At 46.6% G+C, this 22,787-nt stretch overlaps 1 protein-coding gene across 1 annotated transcript in view; it reads right to left on the reverse strand.

Moving 5' to 3' along the window:
- LOC147893455 (BTB/POZ domain-containing protein At1g55760-like) overlaps positions 1-17,386 on the reverse strand; it is a 29,757-nt gene extending 12,371 nt beyond the window's left edge. Inside the window, exons 1-3 of the mRNA XM_087386005.1 lie at positions 17,129-17,386; positions 16,910-17,050; positions 2,812-2,957 (exon numbers count right to left, since the gene is read on the reverse strand). Coding sequence (XP_087242131.1) covers positions 2,812-2,957; positions 16,910-17,028 — 265 coding nt within the window. The 5' untranslated portion in view covers positions 17,029-17,050; positions 17,129-17,386. The remainder of the gene's footprint in view (positions 1-2,811; positions 2,958-16,909; positions 17,051-17,128) is intronic.
- Positions 17,387-22,787: the final 5,401 nt, after the last annotated feature.

The raw sequence follows: 22,787 nt of genomic DNA on the forward strand, positions 1-22,787 counted from the left end.
GTGTAGACCATAGTATAAACATATGCTCTCACACATACAAATCCACACACCCACACATACTTGAGCATCCATTTATACAAAGTCTTCGTACTGAGTTCCTATCGGCACTCCGGAGGTGAAGGGCAGACTCAGCCATGACAAAGTCTAGCACTAAAGGAGAAGGCTAATCGAAAGGCTAGCACTACTGAAGATCCGATATGGCTTGAAGACCAAAACTCAAGGACCAAGTGAGGCAAAGAAACACCAAACCTAGACTCAAGTCCAAATGTGCAAAAAGGCCAAAGAGCCAAGCTGAGATGAAGAGCCAAGCCCAAGCAGAGGCCAATTAATAGTCATTAGAACCTTATTATTGTTAGGCGCCAATTTGATGGTGCGGTTATATGTTTGTATTTATGATCGATCAAGTGGTGTAAATAGTACCGCCAAAACTATGTAACATTGGCCAATGATTAGTAATAAAGATGTGCACACACGTGTCTAGGTCCTAGGGGCAATAGGAAAGGGAAAGGGTGCATTAAGGTGCATTGAATGGTAGATGCATGGGTCATAGGCTAAGGGTAGGTGTAAATGGGAAGATGGAAGTCACTCAAGCTTGGGAAATGTTCCGAGTATTGAAGTGAGTAGTCACTTCACTTGGCCCCTTTCTTAGGGAATTCTTCGCTCATCAGTCTATAGGAGCAGCTATGCTAGCTATGAGATGGTGGACAGTTTAGCGGTGATGGACAAGGCAATGCCCGTCATCATGATGAAGATCTAGAAGTGATCGTAGACGGTGGAATTAATATCATGTCACACACCTGATGACTGCTGGACAGGGCACTAATGTCAGCATGTGTTTGGATTGTATGGAGGAGTTCTACATGCCATACGGACCTGAAACTAGGGCTGAACAGAGGCGGAGCCAGCAGGAAAAAGAGTCGCATGGAATGGGCAGGTTTTAGGCAGCAAAATAGGACTACAGCAGGTCAGGATGTACGGCTGCATAGCCTGGACCAGTGGCTGAATGCCATGTGGCCAGGCAGGGTCCTCAAGGGCCCTAAAAAGGGCTGCCTACAGCAGCCATTCCCACAGACCAGGGTCAGCCCAAACAGACTCCAAAGTCGGCCAGTTTGGTTGGCTATTTTGAGGGGGACTTTGCCCTCTAAAAGGGGGCCATTTGGCCCATAGGCATCACTTGGAGCAGCCAATCAAGGAGCAGGAAGGAGCAGCAGAGGGTCTTGCTTAAGCCCACATCCAGGAGGTGAAGGAGGTATCTAGAGGGCTGCAGACCTAGCTCAAGAGAGGCTGCCCACCTAGGCTGACTACCCAGGCAGTAAGGTGGAAGGGATCACTGGACAGAGTCTACATAAGCTCAGAGGAGCATGCGGGATCAGAGATCTAGAGGTGCCAGGCAGATAGTAGGACTTCTTTTGGTAAGATCGATGGACCACGGTTTGGTGGGACTCCACATCTCTTTTTTATTGTGTCCAGTTTGTGGACGGACGGAAATATATCATTGTTGCTTCTATATTTGTCTTGGATGCACTGTCTATTTACTGGCTTGCACACACATCTATGGTTGTGAAGTACACACGAGTTAAGAAGTATGATTCCGTAATGAAACACTTCAGCATGTAATTCCTGGGCTCATCTATCAGTCTTCCGCTCCAGGATACCCTTTGGTGGGATTTTCTTTTCTAACACTCAAACATAGAAATGACTATAGGAGGGATACACTACACAGCTTGGTCTGATTGGACAGAGGATACCGAGGTAAAAATCCTTACCAACCCAATTTGAGTTCCCAGTGGCTATCGACCCCAGGGGTTGGTCGACAAGCAATCTCAAAACGTGGAAGCCCATCTAATGGACATGAAATGACCCCAGGAGTGATCAATCTATTCAAAGTCACAGTTGAGCTCAATCAAGCCCACCACGGTGAGTGGATGACCGAGTCAAGGAACCTCAACTTGGAAAAAAGCCTAGAATCCAAGGTGAAAAAACCATGGCGCCCAGAGCAATCAAACAAGAGCTATCACTCTTTGATGGTCAACCTACCCCACGTTGTCCACTTGAAGGCCCGACAAGGAGCCACTCAAATTAGCCAAGGCATGCACTAACAGCACAATATATCTGGCCGACTTGCCAGGGAGTGTGATTCCCAAGCCCTTGGATGGCCGCAAGGTGTACAACGTCACCCCGCCAGCCTGCATGTCGGCCAACCATGGTTAACCAATGGCATGCCAGCTTCACACATGCAGAAGTGTGAGCCACGTCCAGCCATCATACTGCAGATTGCATTCAAATCTACTGGCTGGTCTGAGAGATCATAAGGTCTCAAACAAAACAAAAACACACTTCATTGCTATTCTACTGCGCATACGTTGCCTTTCCCACGCAACTCCCTATCGTTAACTAGTATAGGTGCTCTTGGTGAGTCTGCAACCGTGGTAGTATGTAAGGGAGCTCACGGCAGTATTATTAAGTTGTGTCTTCCAAGCACAATTGTGACCATTGTCTTTTTTATGAATCTGGAACTCTTGATAGTGTCCTCAAAAGGCAAAGGTTCATTTGATCTTAAACAGTGTGATTGATCAACCACCAATGCAGTGCAAATGTACATGTTATAACTATTCATGCATTACTTGTTGTCTCAATAAGTATCGTATCTGGAATTCACAGCAGCTAATCTGTGCATAACAGCACAGACCACGGTCACCGTAAGGCTCTACTTCTACCCTCTTTGTACTAATGCTCACTTTGCATTTGTTCTTTTTTCTCGGCTTCGCATACAAAAACAGCTTCTAGAAATATGAGTAACTGTTGAAGAACCTGGATGTGTTGTGGGCCGACGGTTTCCATTCATATTAAATACTCGAATAATGAATGTAGCAATTGGTGGCTGCTCTCGAGAAACACGTGTTCCTTCTGGAAAAAGACGTATGTGTAGATGCCTGTTTTTTTCAATGGAAAGGTGCCTGAAAACCAATTAAGACCCACTCCTTTGTCAGAGAATATTGTTGTCACACGGCACTCCAGGAACCAACTCACTCCAATGTGCATGCATGTATAGAAAGTACACTTCAGAACTGCAAAGAGAACACTCAGACGTACAGCTAAAACAATGTGTCTTAATGTCAAGAACCAAGTACAAAATCTGCAAAACATGTACCATCACCAACAGCATATCGTTGCTGAGGTAGAGTACCATATCGCTCCGTATACTGTCTCTACTGAGATAGATTCTTCCTATTCACCATGTGCCGTCAATGTAGGCTCCAGTAGCTATAAGGGCTGGTCCTGCTCCTCCCCTACGCTCCAGTTCTGGCTCTTCTTATGCCTTTAGTGTAGGCACCTGGGAGGCTATAAACTGCTGCAGACTGTACTGCCTGGAGTGCAGAATGAACTACTTGGAGTGCTCCGAATGGGGTCTATTTATAGGGGGGATGGAATCTATCCTACTGCCACTGGTCTGGGCCTATGTTCTGCCCCAACCTGCTGCTGCAGTCCACCTTGGCTGCTGCTGCTGCTGCCGACCAGCACCTTTGTAAGCCTTAACCAGAAGCCAGGTCTGCCTCTTGTATCAGCCTATACATAGGCCCTTTGCAGGGGATTCTTCCAGCCCTTCTGCCAATACACTGGGCTATAAACAGCCCTAAATCAGGGCCTAATGTCAGTCATATGTGCTGTCCAAAGTGGCCCTTGTGGCTGCCCTACAACTAATCTAAGAAGGATGTCCATCTGCTGCCCATGTGGCAGCCAGTATGTTGCCCACATAGCAGCCCTAATCCATCCCCCTTCATCCCATCCTATGGTGTATGTCCTGTCCCCCCTGCCCTCCTCATATGGGCTCACAGGTGGGGAGGTGACCAATCTGCTGCAACATATCATTATCTTCCTTATGCCCTGGATAACAAGGTACATTGAAGAACAGTTCATGGAAGAACAGTTCATGGACAGTACAAGTTTCCATTCAAGATCCAGGAAAACGAAAATCTTAAAATACCCTGTAGACATCAGTTGACAAGCAACATCACAATGCATATACAAAGCAGACGAACATTCGTGCACAATAAAAGATGGGTTTCTTTGCATCTGGTGTAACAATGATATAAAAGCAGGTATATGGTATTTGGTTTGCAGGCTGCCTGCTCCACCTCTTCCGGCCTCTCTTCCCCTCCAGCTCCCCTCTCTTCCTGCTGGTCCCCTTTCCTCTTGCTTCCCCCTCCCCCCCAGCCCACCCTGGGCTGGTTCTCAGCCCGCTTTTGGGCCTTAGCCAGCCCATTTTTGGGCTGGTCTTCTTCCTGCACCGCCCCACCTTCTCATAAGGGCCCTTGTCACCTTCCACCTACAGCTGGCCTTGCTGCCCCCAGCCCCGGGTTTCTGGCAGGCAGACAAGGGCATTCGACACCCTTTTTAGGGCTGCCACCAGCCCCCTATTTTCACCCTTTTTAGGGCCCTTCACCTCCCATTTTCTTCATTCCGCCATGCCCGCTCAACATGCAAACAGCTTCCGCAAGCCGGCAAATCCACCAAAAAAAAAACACACTTTTCTTTCTCCCTTTTTTTTAAAAAATTGGTGGTGGTGGGGGGGGGAGGGGGGGTGCCTTCCTTTTACCTTTTACCTCTTCTTCCTCTTGCTAGCAGGGCCGTTTTGTTTGACAAAGGGGTAGGGGATTCACAAGGTAGCCAAGAGAGACTCACTTGGCAGCAGCACTACCCTCAGCCATCCAGATCTTCCTCTCCCCAAAGGGCAAACACCAAGTACAGAAAGCTCTTCTCTCCCTTAAGGAAAGAGCTATGGGGGAGTGCGGTGCTGGTAACGTTACCCCCACGACGATAGGTTTGAGATTGGGTCCAGGCGAGTTCAGCCCTGGAAAGTGACTGCATCCCACAATGTGACCATCTATGGGAGAGGGGGTTTCTCTACTCCAATTCATCTCCTTGGATATCACTCAAGCCCCTGGTGGACTAGAGCCCAGTTAACCTCGGATTTCATTTGGTTTTCTTCATCCCTTGGTAACACGGTTTCACAGTGGATGATATGGAGACACATGGCTGACAATGTTCTGAAGGTGCCACAAGGAAGTAGGAGAACAATTTTGGAGCCACAAGGGTCCACATCTAGGCAGCACCGGCGCGGATTTGCTAGGCTCTTGCTTGGCATGCTCGCTTTGTGGATTTCCCTAAAGCCTTTGGCACTGTACCATGAGCCTGCGCATTTTGGACACTATATGAGCGGTTTGATGTGGTCCTACTTTCCTCCTCAGCTAAGGGCCTCCAGCAGCATTTGGATACACTCCAATCTTTCTGGGAGACCCATGATTCGAAGGCCAACCAGGGTAAAACCAAGGTCATGATCACAACGCACTGAGAGCACTTTACTTTTGACGATGCTCCACTCAAGATTGTTGGGATCCTCTTTTGGGGCCCGATCTTCACAATGTGACCAGCTATGCAGGCCCGTTTGAGCAAAGGGCATGCCACACTAGCCAAACTCGAGAGTCAATGCTTTCACTAACATTTTAAGATTGCAAAACCAAATCTCTTCTCTTTGACTCGCTTGTCCGCCAGCGCGGATGCACGGAAGTCCCTTCTGGGGACAGATCTATCGGAAGCAGACTGGTCCCATATAGAGAGACTACACGTTCTGCTTCTTGCTCAGATGATCCAGGCCATTGCACTCACATCTGTTCCAAGGTGAGTGTTTGGCATTTGCCATCGAAGTTTGAGCACATGTGACATTACCATGTAGCATGAGTTAAGCTTAGAGGCTTGCCTCTTGATTCTTATTCTTAGCTTGTACAATTATACCTTACTTTGTGAAAAAGGTGTGCTTACTAACAAAGATTCACGATCGATTGAGCTCACAACAATTACAAAAGGTGGTGTTCTGAAAGGCAAACCTTAGGCTCGTACAAAAGTTTGGGTTGTCATGACAAGAGAAATGATTATCTTGAGTGATCTCAAGGGACATTAATGAAAGGGTATCACCCTTTCATTGTGAATCTCACGTTGCATTCTCTCTACCACACTGCATTCATCCGTCATCTCTCTCCCACCTTGCATGTAGGTCGAAAAAGAAACAAGTACTCTCACGAGGGCGCTCTTCCCCATTGGAGGGCCAATCAGCATTCAAATTATGCATGCATTGCACACATTTGCATTTTCGAAAAGTGTGGTTCTTCACATTTGGTATCAGAGCGGTGACAATCCACGAGCGGGACGAGAAGAGGGCGACAGTTGCGGACGACGGAAGTCGCAAGAGAAGTTGCGGAAGAGGATCACGACCGACTGATCTCCGAGGTTCTGAGACAAGGGATTTTTCTGAAATTTCTGGTCTTGGACGGTGAACGGGGTGTCCTCACGAGGTGAATTGGCGCGCGCCCCCCCCGTGTGAATGTACCCTTAAAATCCTTAAACCGTGAGGAAAAGGGATCCCCCGTTCTCCCCAACGGAAAGTCGGATCGGAATAAGATTTTAAGGGGGGTGATCCACCCATCAAGTACCCCCTATAACGGTATCTAGAGCTCCAATCCGCTCAAAACAAGTAGCCCAAACGGAGCGTACTAGTTTCAGCAGAACTACAAGAAGAAAAGCTTGAAAGAGAAGGGAAAGGAGGTCATTTTAAGTGTCTTCTCAACACAAACGAAGTGGGAGTCGGATAAGTACCACCAACTCTACAACACTTGACTTTTGCTGTAAAATAAACCTCTTTTTTTTTTAATTACAGCAAGACATTTTCTCTCTTGTATTTCTAAAAGGAAAGAATGGAAGGGGAAGGGACATATAACAATGAACTTATTCCTTTTCCTCCATTACCCCAAGGAGAGAGAGAAAGAACACCTTCACCCCCTCTTGAAGAGGATGGATTAGGTGAGAGTTATACACATCTTGAGTATGATAACCCACAAATAGATTTACAGCAGTCTCTCCTTCAAGAACCTCTTGATAGGGAGTTCTCCTTTCATAATGAAAGAAGAAATGAGACCAGCCAAGAACAAGGTGATGAGTTCACGCCTACAACTCAAAACCCAGTACACATGGATTATAATCCAAGTGCAAGAGGAAGAGAGGAGACTCCTGTTGATAAGCTAATTTTCCAGCTTAGCAATATGATTGAGCAGTCCATTATGACAAGATTAGGGACTAAGAGGACTTTAAACTTCGGGGATGAAGAGTTGAGTACCCCTTCTAAGAGGTCCAAATTCCAACCACGAGAGAGAATTGAGTTCCCCAAATATGATGGGGCAAGGGAGGCTGATAAAATCCTCAATTGGATTTGCCATTTTGAGCTATACTTTGCCCATCAAGACAAGACCGAGCAAGAGAAGCTTGCTCTTGCCACATTGCATCTGCAAAAGAATGCTCTAATGTGATGGTCCTTGTCACAAACAGGAAAAGAGCCTATTCATGAATGGGCTAAATTCATGGAGCAACTGAAAGCCACTTTCATGCCACCGAGGCATAAAGAGAACCTAACCTTTCGTTGGGAGAGGTTTAGGCAGTTCGATAATGAAAGTAATGCAGATTTTACAACCAGATTTTGGAAACTCTCTCTAGAGTTACCTGAAAAGAGTGAGGAAGATAGGAGAAAGAAGTATTTAGCAGCTTTAAGCCCAAAAGTAAGGTACGAGGTTGAAATGTTTAACCCGACCACGCTTAAGGACCTCACTAAGCTGGCTGAAATAGCCAAGAGAAAATTGAATCCTCGTAAACCCTTCAATAACGAGGATGGGTCATCATCTAAGACCAACAATATACCCACTTTTAGGAAACCAAACCGGTTTAAGAATAATAAAGGGAAGGGTAAAGCTCTTGTAAGGAATGTGAACAAGCAATCACGTCCTGGATGGGTGCCATTTCCTTCTATGACTGACGAAGAGAAGAGGAAGTTGATTAAGGAAGGAAAATGTTTCAGGTGTAAGAAACATAAGCCAGGGCACGTATGGCATAAGTGTTCCCTTCTCTTGGCTAAGATTGCCAAGACGAATTCAGTAAAAGGGAAAGCCAAGGCATCCAAGCAGGAGGGTGAGGCTTCTACCTTGTCACCCTCGAAATCTACTGTGACTATTGAGCCAATAGTGAATGCTGTCCATTCAGCCAATACCTTTGGGCCTCGTGATCTTTTTAAGGTGTATGGATTCGTGAATGGACAGAGAATAGTGGTTCTCCTAGACGATGGATGTAATTATGACTTAGTAAGTGATAGATTGGCAAAATTACTCCATCTTAAACCAGAACCTATAAAAAACATGTCGCTTTCAGGAGCTTTTAGGAGACACAATGAAGAAGACACATCCATAGTACGGAATATTCCTATTCGTATACAAAAATATAGAGATCAAAGGGATTTTCTAGTAGCCCCTTTACAAGACGTTGACATGATTCTAGGTAAACCATGGTGGTATGATTTTAACCCTGCTATTCATCCTCATACTCATCATTGTTGCTTTGTACATAAGGATGAAAACATAAGAATCGTAGGGGATCGGGACATGTATACAATTCCATTGATTACTCCTACCCAAGCGAAAAGATTGGTAAAAAGAGGGGTAGATTGTAATCTTGTGTATATACGGGATTCACGAGATCTTCATATCTCAAAAGAAGATCGGAAGAGAAATGAGTTTCTTAGAGCTTATGAGGATCAATTTTCAAGAGATGACTCATTCGAATTGCCTATGGAGAGAGAAGATGATCATGCCATAGACTTAGCCAAGAGCTTCTCCTCCATGTAGAGCCCCGTACAGGATGAACAAGATAGAAATGGAGGAAGTAGAAAAACAAATTGAAGATCTGTTGCAAAAAGGCATGATTCGACCAAGCAGTTCTCCATTTGGAGCACCTGTATTATTGGTTAAGAAGAAGGATGAATCATATCGTATGTGTATAGATTACCATGCTTCGAATAAACTTATGATTAAGAACCGGTATCCGATTCCAAGAGTGGATGATTTATTGGATATGCTTAAAGGTGCTAGAGTTTTTAGCAAATTGGATTTGAAATCTGGTTATCATCAACTTCGTATGAAAGCTGGGGATGAACATAAGACTGCTTTTCGCACTCTCACTGGACATTATGAGTTTTTGGTCATGCCTTTTGGCCTAACTAATGCTCCAGCCACTTTTAGTAGGCTGATGAGAAGGGTTTTGCGACCCTACTTGGGAAAATTTGTCATAGTCTTTTTTTACGACATTTTAGTTTTCAGCCAGAATGAGGAAGAGCATAAAGATCACCTTGCTAAGGTGATGGAGCTCCTAAGATCGATTGTTCTCAAATACCAAGAAGAGTGAGTTCTTCAAGACAGAAATAGAGTATTTGGGACACATTGTGTCTGCTGAGGGAATTCGGGTTGATCCTGAAAAGGTCAAGGCCATAATTGAATGGCCAATACCCAAAAACATACATGAGCTGAGATCCTTCCTAGGGATGTGTAGTTATTATCGCAGATTCATTAAGAATTTTGCACGTCTTGCTTCCCCACTAACAGATTTGTTGAAGAAGCATTCCTTGTATGAGTGGGGAGAGGTTCACCAAGTAGCTTTTGAGGAGCTTAAGAGAACATTAGTGACTGCACCAGTGTTAACACTTCCAGACATGGACAAAGAGTTCTTTGTTGGATGCGAGTGGTACCTCGATTGGGGCAGTGTTGATGCAAGGAGGGCATCCCATTGCTTATGAGAGTAGAAAACTTCAAGGGGCTGAATTGAAATATATCACGTATGAGAAGGAGTTATTGGCAGTCATTCATGCTCTAAAGTTATGGAAGCATTATTTATATGGTTCTACTTTCAAAATTAAGACTGACCATCAAAGTATCAAGCACTTGTTTTCTCAACCCATTGTCTCTTCAAGGCAAATCAAATGGGCTGAATATATTCAATCTTTTGGGCAACCAAATCTCGAATATCAACCAGGAAAGGAGAATTTAGTAGCTGATGCTTTGAGTAGATGGCCCCAAGTTAATCACGTTTGAAGTTACCAGCCCATTGGCGTATGAAGAACATCTTTCATGTGAGCAATTTGAAGAGATAGATACCATGGCGATACTTCTGCGTTTTTGGATACTCAGCATCAAGAAGAACCTGAACTTGAAGATGGGACTGAAGTTCTTACTCCGGAACAAATCGTGTACCATAAAGAGAAGAGTACTCGTGGAAAGAAGAGATAAATGTATTTACTGAAGTTTAAAAACCAGCCAGCTAGTGATGCACAATGGATGGAAGAAGAGTTCTTTACAAATTTTCCACAGATACTCGTAGATTACAAAGAGGCGATGCAATGGCAGAAGTAACAAGAGAAAGTGCATGTAAGAGGAAGAGACAAGCAATAATCCAGAAGAGGACTTCTGCTCATTCAAGCATTAGGGAGTGTCATGACAAGAGAAATGATTATTTAGTTAATTAATAGTCATTAGAACCTTATTATTGTTAGGCACCAAGTTGATGGTGCGGTTATATGTTTGTATTTATGATCGATCAAGAGGTGTAAATAGTACCGCCAAAACTATGTAACATTGGCCAATGATTAGTAATAAAGTAGGGGCAATAGGAAAGGGAAACGGTGCATTGAATGGTAGATGCATGGATCATAGGCTAAGGGTAGGTGTAAATGGGAAGATCGAACTTGAGTGATCTCAAGGGACATTAATGAAAGGGTATCACCCTTTCATTGTGAATCTCACGTTGCATTCTCTCTACCACATTGCATTCATCCGTCATCTCTCTCCCACCTTGCATGAAGGTCGAAAAAGAAACAAGTACTCTCACGGGGGCGCTCTTCCCCATTGGAGGGCCAATAGGCATTCAAATTCTGCATGCATTGCACACATTTGCATTTTCGAAAAGTGTGGTTCTTCACATGGGTCAATAGAATCAAGCCATTCACTTTGATCCCATCACAACTATTTATGCACGCATCCACTGTAAGTATGATCAATATTAAAGCCTAATTTTACTATTAGGCATGGTCAATGCTACCTTGTAACTTTGCAAAAATGCGAGTGAGCCCAAATGGGTGCCCCTTCCATTTGTTTGTGCTTGTCGAACCAACAATCTTGGTTGTGCAGCACAAATGTTACAATACTTATTGAAAACTGCAAGCTGCTCCTAAGCTCCCGCCTCAACCCCCTCCCGCCTCCTTCCACCTCAGCCTCCACCCTCTCGCCTCCTCACCGCCTCCCTCCTCCTTCCGCCTCCTCTCCACCCTGCCTCCTCCCGGCCTCCTTCCTCCTCTTCACCCTGCCTCCTCCCGCCTTCATTTGCCTCCACCGTGCCTCCTTCCTCTGCCCTCCCCACCTCCTCCCACCTGCAACCTGCTCCATCCCGCCTCCTCCTCGCCTCCCTTCCGCACCCCCCGCCACCTGCCTCCTCCCGCCTTTTGCCTCCTCCAACCCGCCTCCATCCGCCTTCCCCCCTCCGCCTTCACCTCGCCTCCTCTCTTCCTCCATCCCCGCCCCACCTCAAACCCTCTGCCTCCACCCCGCCTCCTGACCGCCCCCTCTTAGCCTCCACTTCGCCTTCCTCCTTTGTGAGGGCTCTCCTTCTCCATTGGCAGCCAACTGTAGGGGTGTGTAGCAGGTTGGCTGCTCCCCCACAGCTGGCGCTTGGGTTTTCTTTCCTTTCCTCCGGGCAGTGGTGAGCGTTTTGTTTGTCTGGGAGAAATAATTTCTTGGTGGTGACCCTTGGTCTAGCCAGAGGGGCTCTATGGCAGCACCCTCGAATCCCACAACCGTTAAGATTCTTCTTTTCCCAGCCGACAAGCAATAGGTGAAGCATGCAGTTCAGTCACTTCAGGACAAGGCAGTCATGGGCAGATTAGTTGGCCTCACACCCACCAGGAGACAGGTGAGAAACTAGATTCAGGCGAGTCTAGCACTAGAAGAGGACCACATCGAGGAGGTCACCATCTATGGAAGAGGCATTTTCCTCATCCAACTGAGCTCTCTTGCTACTGCCTTGACACTTGTGGAGCACAGCCCCATCCTCCTTGGCCCGCATCTGGTGTACCTTTTCCCTTGGTACCATGGCTTCACAGTGAAGGACATGGACACGACACACCATTTTCCTCGTTTCTCGGTGACACTCTGCTTCCCGAGGCTTCCAAAGGAATACAAAGCCATCCTTCCCTCCATTGGCAGAGCGTTTGACACAGTGCTGGAGTCCCCGCTAAATTCGACAGCTTCAGTGGTAGCAGACGACGAGGAACCCAGGATCAGATCTCAATGATCTAAACCATTGTCCAACTTTGCCATCAAGGCTTAAGCCAAAAGCAATGACCTTGTCTAGATCCCCAATATCATCAAACGTCTCGTAGATCTGCTCAAAACACTCAACATGGGAGATTGGGTCTCCTTCCCCTAAGAACTTGGTGATTAACTTAGAGATCATGACGGGTTTACTTCTAGAAGGATTTTGGTCTCTCCCTGTAAATATTGAAGGCATGGCCCTCCTTCCTACTGATCTATACATTGGTGGCGATGGAGGTGGAGCCCAGAGTCCCTCCCCGAGTTGATCCTCCTCAAGACCCTCGAGGGGGTACACTTCGTCAGAGAGTGGAGATCTCCGGGTTTACCAGGCCAATGTCTTCGTTGCAGGCAGATAGGCCATCTAGCCCGTAACTGCCCTTGTGGTCAGGGACAGACTCCCCCCCCCCCCCACCCCCACAGGACAGGCAGAGTCAGTAGGCTAGAGCCTAGCACCCCTCAGACAGGAGCAACAGGAGTCCCAGACCCCCTGGGTGACACCTTCAAAGGGAGAGTGGACACAAGTGGGAAAAAAGAAAAATAAACATTGTAAATTGGCTTGAAAGCGCAGCAGGCAACGGGCTAGACGCACAGAGAGAGAGAGAGAGAGAGAGAGAGAGAGGGTTGAGAGGCACCCGCAGAGAGAGCCTTTGGTTGGAGACCCTTCTCCCCTAGTGGCAGGGGCCATGGTTCAGCCAGGTGATCCTCCATTAGTGGAGGTACAGCAACCATAGTCACCCTCGCGTCAACAATGTGCCTCAGGAGCTCCTGTCGTTGCGATGGCAGAAGCTATGGAGAGTAGCCTGGCAGCGGTTGAGGAGATGGGAATTCAGAGCCCAGGTGTGCCTGATCAGCAGGGCAAGCCTCTGACTGCCCGTATTCCCTCCCACCCCCCTCCCCCTCCGGACACCTCTCCCTCTCCACGCACTCCCCCTCCTCCACCCCTCGCCACTCCTGCTATGGTCATCCTCACCACATGCCCCCCTCCCCCCTCTCCCTCTGCCCCAGCCTCCCCCTCCATAGCAGCTTCTTCAACCTCCCACCCCCCTATCAGACCTGCACTGGTTCCCTTGCTAGTAGGCAAGGGCACGATCGCATCCCCCTCTGCTTCCTCGTCTCAGTAGCCTGTCCCCCTCGCTTCTCATCCCTCCCATTCCGAGGGGGATTCAGAGGGAAGGGGCTCATCCTCTCGATCAGCAACTCCCAATTTTCAGCCTAGGGCGCCCTCTCCCGAGAGACTTTTAGAGATTGGGGCCTTGGAATTACTTGGAGATCCCAGACTCTCACCCTCTACCACTGGAGGTGATGCTCATGATCTTGCACCCCAAGAAAAGGGGTTCGATTAGCGTAGTGGGCTCCTAGACACATCTAGTTTGGCGATTCCAGTTCGCCTCCATAAGGTTGGAGAAGTGGACCCCAGAGATACTTGATGCTATGATGGGGGATCAAATCTCACGCATGATGGACGATTGGATGGGTCCACTAGGACTAGATCTTTGGCACCCCCATCGTGCTGAAGTGAGCTTCCAGTTGAGCTTCACGTGGGAGAAGCCAAGTTATGGTTTGACACTAGGGGTTACCAAATTGCTACCTAAGGCAAGGATTGATTCGGCACACTACTGACCACTCCAGAAGTGTGCTGAGATGTTCACAGTGGACGTCTCCTTCATGTTGCAGTGGGCACAGAAGATTGGCATAGAGCCAGTGTCCACCCTGGTAAGTCGTCGCATGGACGCGAACTACTCGCTCTCCAAACCCCCCTCAAGTTCCAAAAGGTAGTTTTTCTGGACCAGGCACCACCCATAGGCAAGCCTTGTTTCTTGCTTCCCTGTCCTCATGAGTTGGACCATAGTGAGTTGGAACGTGCACGGGCTCCACGACCATGCACGTAGTCAACCGTAGTACTTGATCCTTCGACAGGAGTTGCAGAGGGCAGTGGTAGGGCGAGCAGTGGACTTCCTTTTGATACAGGAGGACATGTTCTTAGCATCAGCAGACATCCGACGGCATCATCACATTCTTCCTGGGAGAGGCACGGAGGTGTAGTCTCCTGCCATAGGACAGAGCGGAGGGTCTGCATCTCGGTCTCCTAGGCGGTGGCCCTAGAGGTCTACGATCAAGGTGACCTTATCCTAGGGCAGGCAGTTTGGATGGGAGTCAAGATGGGAGAGTCCACGATTGGGATCCTAAATGTGTATGCCCCGGTGTGCAAACACCACCGTCGGGCCTTTTTGAGAAGGCTGACAGAGTGTGCTAAATGTTGAATCCTGGATCGTTGGAGGAGACTTCAACAACCTGGAGTTTGGGGAGGACAAGCAGGGGGTGCCTCCTTTTCCGAGATGCTAGCAGCAAAGCGGAGCATGTGGGAGCAGTTCATCTTCACGATCAGTGGCAGAGACTCGTGGAGAGAGCCAGAGTTCAGCAGGATCCCTTGCAACCTTCTCTTCTCATTCAGCCAGAGTCGACATGATAGATTGCTTGAGAGGCTAGATCGCTTCTACGTCGGGGACTGGCACTCCACTAAGATGGCTCTACAAGGATTCTAGCAGCACCACGATGTCAGACCACTCTCCAGCAGTATTACACCTAGAATAGCCTCGCCGTGGTCTTCCCCAAAAGGGGGTCCGCATTCCAGAGGACCTCCTACAGGACGAGGAGGTTCGACTAGTTATTGCGGAGATTTGGCAACAGCCAAAGTCAGTATCCTGCGAGGGTTGGGCTTCGTGGGTGGCAGATGCGATTCAGAGGAGCAACGAGGAGTTACAGTCTCACGCCCTTAGACAGAGGAAGGCTCTTCAAGAGCACGAGCATGCACTGCGACGAGACCTCGCCTCCATAGAGAGGCTCAAGGAGCAGGACCCAGGATCTTAGTGGCTCAGTGATAGATTTGAGAGTGCGCGCCTTGAGCTCTAGGACATGGACGTTTGGCGGGCTGAGTTTTCCTACCACTCCACCCGAGCCCACTACATTCAATAGGGGAATAGGATGACGAAGCAGTTTTTTCAAACCACTGAGCCTCGGTCGGCAGGCACTCAGCTACAGCGATTACAAGATCCGCAAGGTATCTTGCACATTGATCCACAAGACATTTTAGAGCTAACCACGGATTTCTACAGCCAGCTCTCTCAAGCGGAGAGGGTAACTCCAGCTTGCCTTGTGGCCCGTGAGTTAGTTTGGGACCATGTTCCAACAGTAGTCTCAAGGGAGTTGTGCAGGAGATTGGAGGAGCCTTTCACGGATGAGGAGCTTTGGGAAGCCCTCAAGGCCCTTCCAGCCCAGAAGTGTCTTGGCAAAGATGGTTTGACTTCGACCTCCTTTCGTGACTTTTGGGAGATCATTGCCAGCCCTTTCCGTTCAGCCTGTCAGGAGATTTTTGACACGGGTTCCCTTCCCCAGTCCCTGAGCAGGGGGTGGATTTGTTTGATCCTGAAAGGGGCAGATAGGTCTGACATCTCAGCAATGGAGACCGATCACCCTGCTGGACACCACATACAAGATCCTAGCTAAGGTCTTGAGTTTGCGGTTGTGGCCTCATCTCACCGACATCATCCATGATACACAAACTAGCTTTGTACAGGAGCGCATCATCCTGGACAACATTTTCACATTCTGGGAGGCAGTGGATTGGGCCAAGGAGGAGTCACAGCCTTTGGCCATCCTTCTCTTGGATTTTGAGAAGGCCTATGACAAGGTGGAGTGGTCTTCAAACGAGATTGAAGGGTGAGAAGAGGATGCTGCAGATACCTTGCACCCGTGATCATGACAGGAACACACACTTTTGTTTCAGATGCTAGAAGAGCTTATAAAGGGAGGTTAGGCCTGTCATGAAATATAATTAAGAGACCACAAACCCCATAAAATAGTGAATCTTCCGACCCTCTGCTTCTCTTCTCTCTAAACTTCTTTGGATCAAGTGGTACTTCATTTCCAAAAAAATTAAGCGGCATGCTTCTTTCTTTTGTTGAGATGAACGTGGCAAAACACTTGAAGCTGAGTGGAAGCCTGTTCACGATTAGCGATGCATGTCCATTGTCTCACCCGGTCACAATGTTGTCAACTGATTTTGCCATTAGCGATGCATGTCCATTGTCTCACCCGGTCACAATGTTGTCAACTGATTTTGCCACCGAGACGACCGTGAGACTGCTTTCACTTCCAACACAAGGGCAAGGAAGCTTAGAGCCAAGCAGAAACCCTCAATGGGTGCATCTTCTAGTGGACTGCATACGGTAGCACTCATCCCTCTAACCTATGGTTCTGTTTCTTAGCTTCTGATTGATGAATCCTCAATGGGTGGACCACACATTGATAGCAGTCAGCTATGATTCTATCTCTAAGCTTCCTAATTGATAAACAAAGTTTTGATCCTTTTGACCATTGGAAAGGTTTCCAGTAAAATGCCAGATTACTCGGTCGATAACTCACTCTTGTTATTTGGAACGGTTCTCCCCTCTTCTTATCTGCGCTTGCACAATTTCGTATTAATGTAGAAAGGTTGTCCTGGCTTTGACTCATGCGCTTGTCTTTAATCCCTTGTTAGTTTATCTGAACCTAGAAAACGTTCGTATAGTGTAAAAGTAGTTGAGAATGGCTCTGACCACTAAGAAGCTTCAACATCCCAAAAGCCACTGGTCGAAATGAGTTACAGTGCCAATTGTCACTGCAATTCGCAACGAACGTACCAATTCCACAGCCCAATTCTGAAGGGATCGGATCGACGATACGACCAGGTGGTCATGTTTTCGATCTTCCACTGGGCAAGGCGGGCTGTGGTCTCCACTTTCGTGTTGGAGTCCGCCATCCTTGCTGCGGCCGAGTAGAAACTGCAGGAAGGCGGACGACATAAATAAACTGAGAGCAGGCAGATCACCAGTGATGGGGAAAGCAGAATGTGAGCTTGCCTCAAGACCGATTCTGCCAGCTTGGTGGGTTGAGTGAGAGCGTTTGCTCTGGTTTTTAGTGTTCCTGCGCCAGCTTCTCAGCTACTGATCAATCTGCAGAGTAGCTCCCCACCCAAGGAAACCTGTGCTATGCTTAAATTCTTCAGAAAGACGGTATCATCTCTCGTCGTTCTGAGGCAAAGTTATGTGTGATGCAAAAGTATACTGTTCTGGTTACCAAAACTTTCAAAGGGTGCCGAGCGAGGCTTTGGCCAAGTGTTTGGTGAGATGCCTGCTAAGAGCCTGTTCACGCGTTGCAAACCTTGGAGTTGCTTGTGGGGCGGTGGCAAACCCACTTTCAAGGTCGTGTGTACATTGTACCGTGGGCCTTTCCGGGTCGAAACACTCGTCTACCTGCACAGGTGGCTGGCTGTGGACATTTAGGTTGATTCACCACCTTGCAGAGATGAAAATGCAACAGGCTAGTAGGTAGTTCTAATCATGATGCTCCCGAACCCCTCCTTTTATGTAGGGGTCTGGGGGCAAACAAAAAAGTAATCGTTATGAAAAATTTCGGACGTGGGTTAGCAAATAGATTTTGCAATCATGCGAATTGGCATGTTGCAAAAATCAAGCTGTAAGCGACTAGGAAGATGATTGGTTTTGGTCCTCTAAGGGACTATGGATTTCATGCTAGGGAGATGATTGGTTGATTCTCTAACTTGCAGAGATGCAAATGCAAAGGGCTAGTAGGTAGTTCTAATCATGATGCTTGGTTTCCTTCCAAATCCCTCCTTCAATGTAGGGGTCTGCCAGGCAATTGTTGGCAAACCTAAAAGTAATTGTTATTAAAAAGTTTGGACGTGGGTTAGCAAACGAATTCTGCAATCATGAGAACTTGGCTTGTCACATGAATCAAGCTGTAAGAGAATGGGGAGATTATTGGTTTTTGGTCCCCTAAGGGACTATGGATTCATGCTTCAGGGCCCATAGCCTTTTTTATGAGTAGTTCGCTAAGCTGACCCTATTAAAAGTTCTTAATTGTACTTGAGATTCATTTAGTGTTTAATGTTGCCCTTAGCATGAGAGGTTATAGTTTTTGGCCTGACGTAGGTGAGCAGGTCTTAGTGGGGGTCGCAACTAAGAAGTGAAAATTGGATGTTTTTCGTTATTATTTTAGTTTTAGTTTTGTGTGGCCAGTGTGGGGCGCACATGTGCGTTCGGGGAGCATGCCACCGTCAACTTATCCTAATTGTGCATGACCTAGTCCTGCGCAGCCACTTGTCGGGACCGCGCTTGCTTTGCATGGAGGTCCTTCTTTTCCCATGCTCTCCTTCCTTTGCGCATTCCACTCCTGCCTTTACATGGAGGTCCTTCTTCTCCCATGCTCTCCTTCCTTCGCGCATTCCACTCCCGCCTTTGCATGGAGGTCCTTCTTCTCCCATGCTCTCCTTGCTTCGCGCATTGCACTCTCGCCGTTTCTTGCTTTGCATGGAGGTCTTTCTTCTCCCATGCTCTCCTTCCTTTGCACGTTTAAGTGTTCAGCTTTGTGCAATTTGGTATGGGCATGGGCAGGAGCTTCCGGAAGTGCTATTTTGCTCTTGGGCAATGTGTATGTGGCCACATGCTATGTTTATCTTTAGCTACAAAAAGTCATGAGGCACACGAGTCGAGGCATTCTCTTTGCACGCTGGGACTATTGTGAAATTGCATTGTCGTTGCCATGGGTAGCTTCAATGACGCGCAACATGTATCTAGTGACTCTATGGACACCAGCAGTGGCCAATTCGAGAAAGGTATATGTTATCTCATAATTTTGCTTCTGTCCCTATTTTGGTATTCGTTGTTTTTGACCTTCGATTCTTTTTTTTTGCGTAGACATGATGAGCATGGCAGAACCTCGCCCAAGATGTGTTGAAGAGGCAACGTTGCGTTGCCACTATGATTGTCATTATTGTCCTCATCTTGTTATTCATCTTGTCTAAATTCATCGTGATAATCTATTGTTTCATGTTCGTTGTGGAATCTCTTGTAGAGGTCGTGGTGGGAAACTCTATGAATGACAAAGGAAGGGAGGCTACTACAAAGGAAAAGAAGAAGATTATACATGGTTCAGACAAAGCAGAGGAAAGAAACAATGAAGGTGCTTTGTCTATGACAGATGCGCTCAATATCTCGTAGACATTAACAGTGTCGGGTTATTTGTTGCACGTGCTTGTCTCCTATCCAATTCACGGCCACTTTTTGTAGCCTTATGATATCGTTTTTGTCCACGTTCTTTTAGATTATCTCTTTCCCCTATCTCGATTCGGTGTTCTCATCAACGTCAATTTTGTTGTTGTCTTGCGATGCCCTGTCTCACAGACTACTATTCGTGTTTCGGCTCTGCTTAGTTGGGTGTTCTTTAGTACGTTGAAGGTGAATGTTCATGCATGCATTTGTCTTTTCTTTAAACAGTTAGCATTGTGTGGGATGAGCTTTAAACAGTTAGCATTGTGTGGGATGAGCTTGCATAGTCTTTCTTGTCCAGTCAAGAAAGAGGTACACAAGCAAGGTTGCCTTCTGAAGATGCGGTGTAGGATAGAGTTGGACATTGAGCTCCTGTTTGTGGAGGAGGATAGTGAATCTAAGATCACCAATGACTAGTGTTTCCTCACTAGCAAATTGCCAAATGAATTAACCTTTTCTAGCTTAGATTAATATTTGCAAACATAGCACCTAGCGAGGTTGTCAAGTTAAATTCTTTCATTTGAGGTTTGACACAAGTAGGGGAGTGTTGTGTTTATAATTTGTTCGGCCAAGACTTTACAACATATGATGGAGCGCACAGTTTTAAGAAAGAATGCTATCATTAATGCTAATAGTAAAGTGAGATAGTTGCAAGAGATCATAATTCTAGCAGCGTTGCACAAAGCAAAGTCTACTCATACTGTTAAATATTTGACATTTTCATAAAGCTCAACCTTTTCACATAATGTCAACAAAAGAACATAGTTGTAGCAATGTTGCACAAAGGAAAGTTTGCTCATACAGTTAAACATTTGATATTCTCAGCAAGCTCAACCTTTTCATATAAGGTCAACAAAAGTAAGGGAAATTAGCAGTTTGACATACCAAACAATGTAAACACTGAAGCACGAGAAGCTAAAGTAGTAGTCCCCGCTGCAGAGTTGGGATTAGCTTACTCAAATACTCTCCCAATTTTACCCATAAATTCCTTGTCAAAGTATGTGCCATATCATTTTTCTTTTGAAAGAAAAGTCTTGGCAAAATATGGCACCTTCAAAGCGTGAGACGTGTCTTACCCTATCTTCATGCAAGTCGACCTGACGGACATAGAATGCTGTGAGACAATCAGCCTCCATGTTCCACACGCATACGTGTTGCAATCAAAAGATGTATTACAGGTTGATAGCTTCTTCAGGATAGAGGGTCCAACCATTACCAAAAAAGGCCCAAGAGAGGCTGGTACTTCATTCTTGTCATTATGAGTTGATGCAACAATGACAATTATTAAGGGTGAATCATTTGGTGGTGTTATATCATTTGTTCCCAACAAACCAATAAGAATATATGCACCATGGGCAGCGAACCAGGTAGAAAAAACCAAGGCTTCATTTGCATCATTATTGATGGATACCATAGCATTTGTTATCGTAAAGGTAGACCTGGATGAGCCACCATTAGATTAGATCATTGTTGCGGACAGGCCAAATGCTGAAGATCATGCCATGATAAGTGCAAAGTGAAGTAGCAACAACATTGTCAACTGATTGCACACATGAAACTCTCTAAGCACAGGATGTTGTGATACAACTAACATTTGCATAGCGGAGAGGAGGCACACTCACGCGGCTAGTCCAGGAGTTCATAGATGAGGGCATCATCATGTACATTGCCAAGAATATATCTTTTATGCATGCCTGGCATGCCCTAGGAGTTTTTGACTTCACCATCCTCATGGCAATCTCAGAAGGGAACCTTCGAGTGGCGCTACATGAAACTTTCATAAGCCAGGTGTCTCAATAGGGCTACGGCAAGAAGGTAAAATAGCTTATTTACATTGAATTCGTGTGAAGAAATAACCATGCTTACAACATGTTCTACCATTGTGCTGGTCATGGGAGTACCACACTTTATCAGTCTCAACAACCCGCTCGCCGAATTCCAATGTGGAATTGTGGCGGCCCGCGAGTGAGCAGAGATCTAGACCGTCCATTTTGCTATACCTGCAATAGTGTACAAACCATTTTGCGCGTGCCATCCTTGAAAGGTTGTGTTGTGAACCGTGACAGTTCACAAGTGGCTATACAAATCTGTGGAAGCCCAATTGACAACATGTTGAAACTTCATTGCCCTTTCATAGAGTTTCACATTCACGGTGTCATTGCCCACCAGGAACATGCTCTTTGAAAAGAGAGTTCACTGTGAACAACTCCGGCTTTGGGACTGCGTTCACACTAAGTGTGTGACAGTGCTCGTGTAGCTCTTTCCATTGTACATAGTTTTTGCTTTGAGTGTTGGTTGGCATAGTTTGTTGCTTCGAGTGCCCTACTTGAGGATCTTTCCCATACTTGCAAGATACAAATTTTCCATCATACATAACAACGACAATAAATAAACTGGTCGAGTTCTTTTGTTTTTTGTAAATTTACTTGACGTACGAAGCCATCTGATACTTGCACGCTTTAGTTTTTTGGCCCTTGTCACCTTGCAAGAAACCAAAAGTTTCCAAGCTCCGACAGTGGTTGAAAACCGCAACCGGTCTGCCGACCACTACCTTCCAAGGAGTGCCTGTAAATGTACTGGTTTCAATCAGTACTCCAGAATGCCTTCACATCCTTGGAACAATATCGGGCAAAAGCCACAATCCAGAGTCGCTTCAAGAAATTGTCAAGAACAACAGAGGAAGAATAAATAAAACAGCAGTATGGAACTTCTACCTGGCCTTAGCCCATACAATGTCAGCTCAACAATGACTTCATGGCTGCAAGGCCTGGCAACACGGACGTTCTTGCGTGCTTGCTCACATTTTACCCAGCAAATGAATGCAGTGCGTTATTAGCCACGGTGTGAGACCACAAATACCGTGGCAAGCTCAGCCTTGCAACAAGCTCGCATGGCCTTGACAACTTGCCGAGGAGGATATTGACTTTACATAACAAAGAAGAGCCATGGCAAAGCTCTTTCAAACCTGTTCATGCTCGCGTCCAATGGTGGTTGATTGCTTAAAAACTTTCCACGAGAAGCTTGGTGACTCTTCCAGATGACTAGTATTCACTGGCGTGCAAAGTCTTGACCACATAAAAATTGGACAGCCAACAAAAGGCAATGTGCACTCCGTAATGGTGATTGAAACAACCTTGCCAATGACAGTTGTCCCATTGCTTCCAAGCGGGAAAAAGTGTTTCTACAACACATGGACAGCAGAGGATAAATAGATCCTGCTCGAGATGATGAGAACATATCCTGGCGAGCCCGCAAGGACCATTGCTGCAGGTTTCAAACAACAAAAGGGCCATAGAAAGTACAACACAAAAAGCATTTGCAGCAAAATTCACAGGACTTGGTCAAGCGCGGCCTGCAACCATGCATCCTAACCACAAAGCCACACAATGGCTCCACCAAACACAACTCTCGAGCCTGCGCTCCCCACCTTTCCCAATGCCAAAAGAAAGCG

The sequence above is a fragment of the Dipteris shenzhenensis genome, chromosome 15 (genome assembly GCF_047967505.1).
Source record: "Dipteris shenzhenensis isolate YYH24624 ecotype China chromosome 15, Dip_SZ_1.0, whole genome shotgun sequence".
Taxonomy (NCBI): Eukaryota; Viridiplantae; Streptophyta; class Polypodiopsida; order Gleicheniales; family Dipteridaceae; genus Dipteris; species Dipteris shenzhenensis.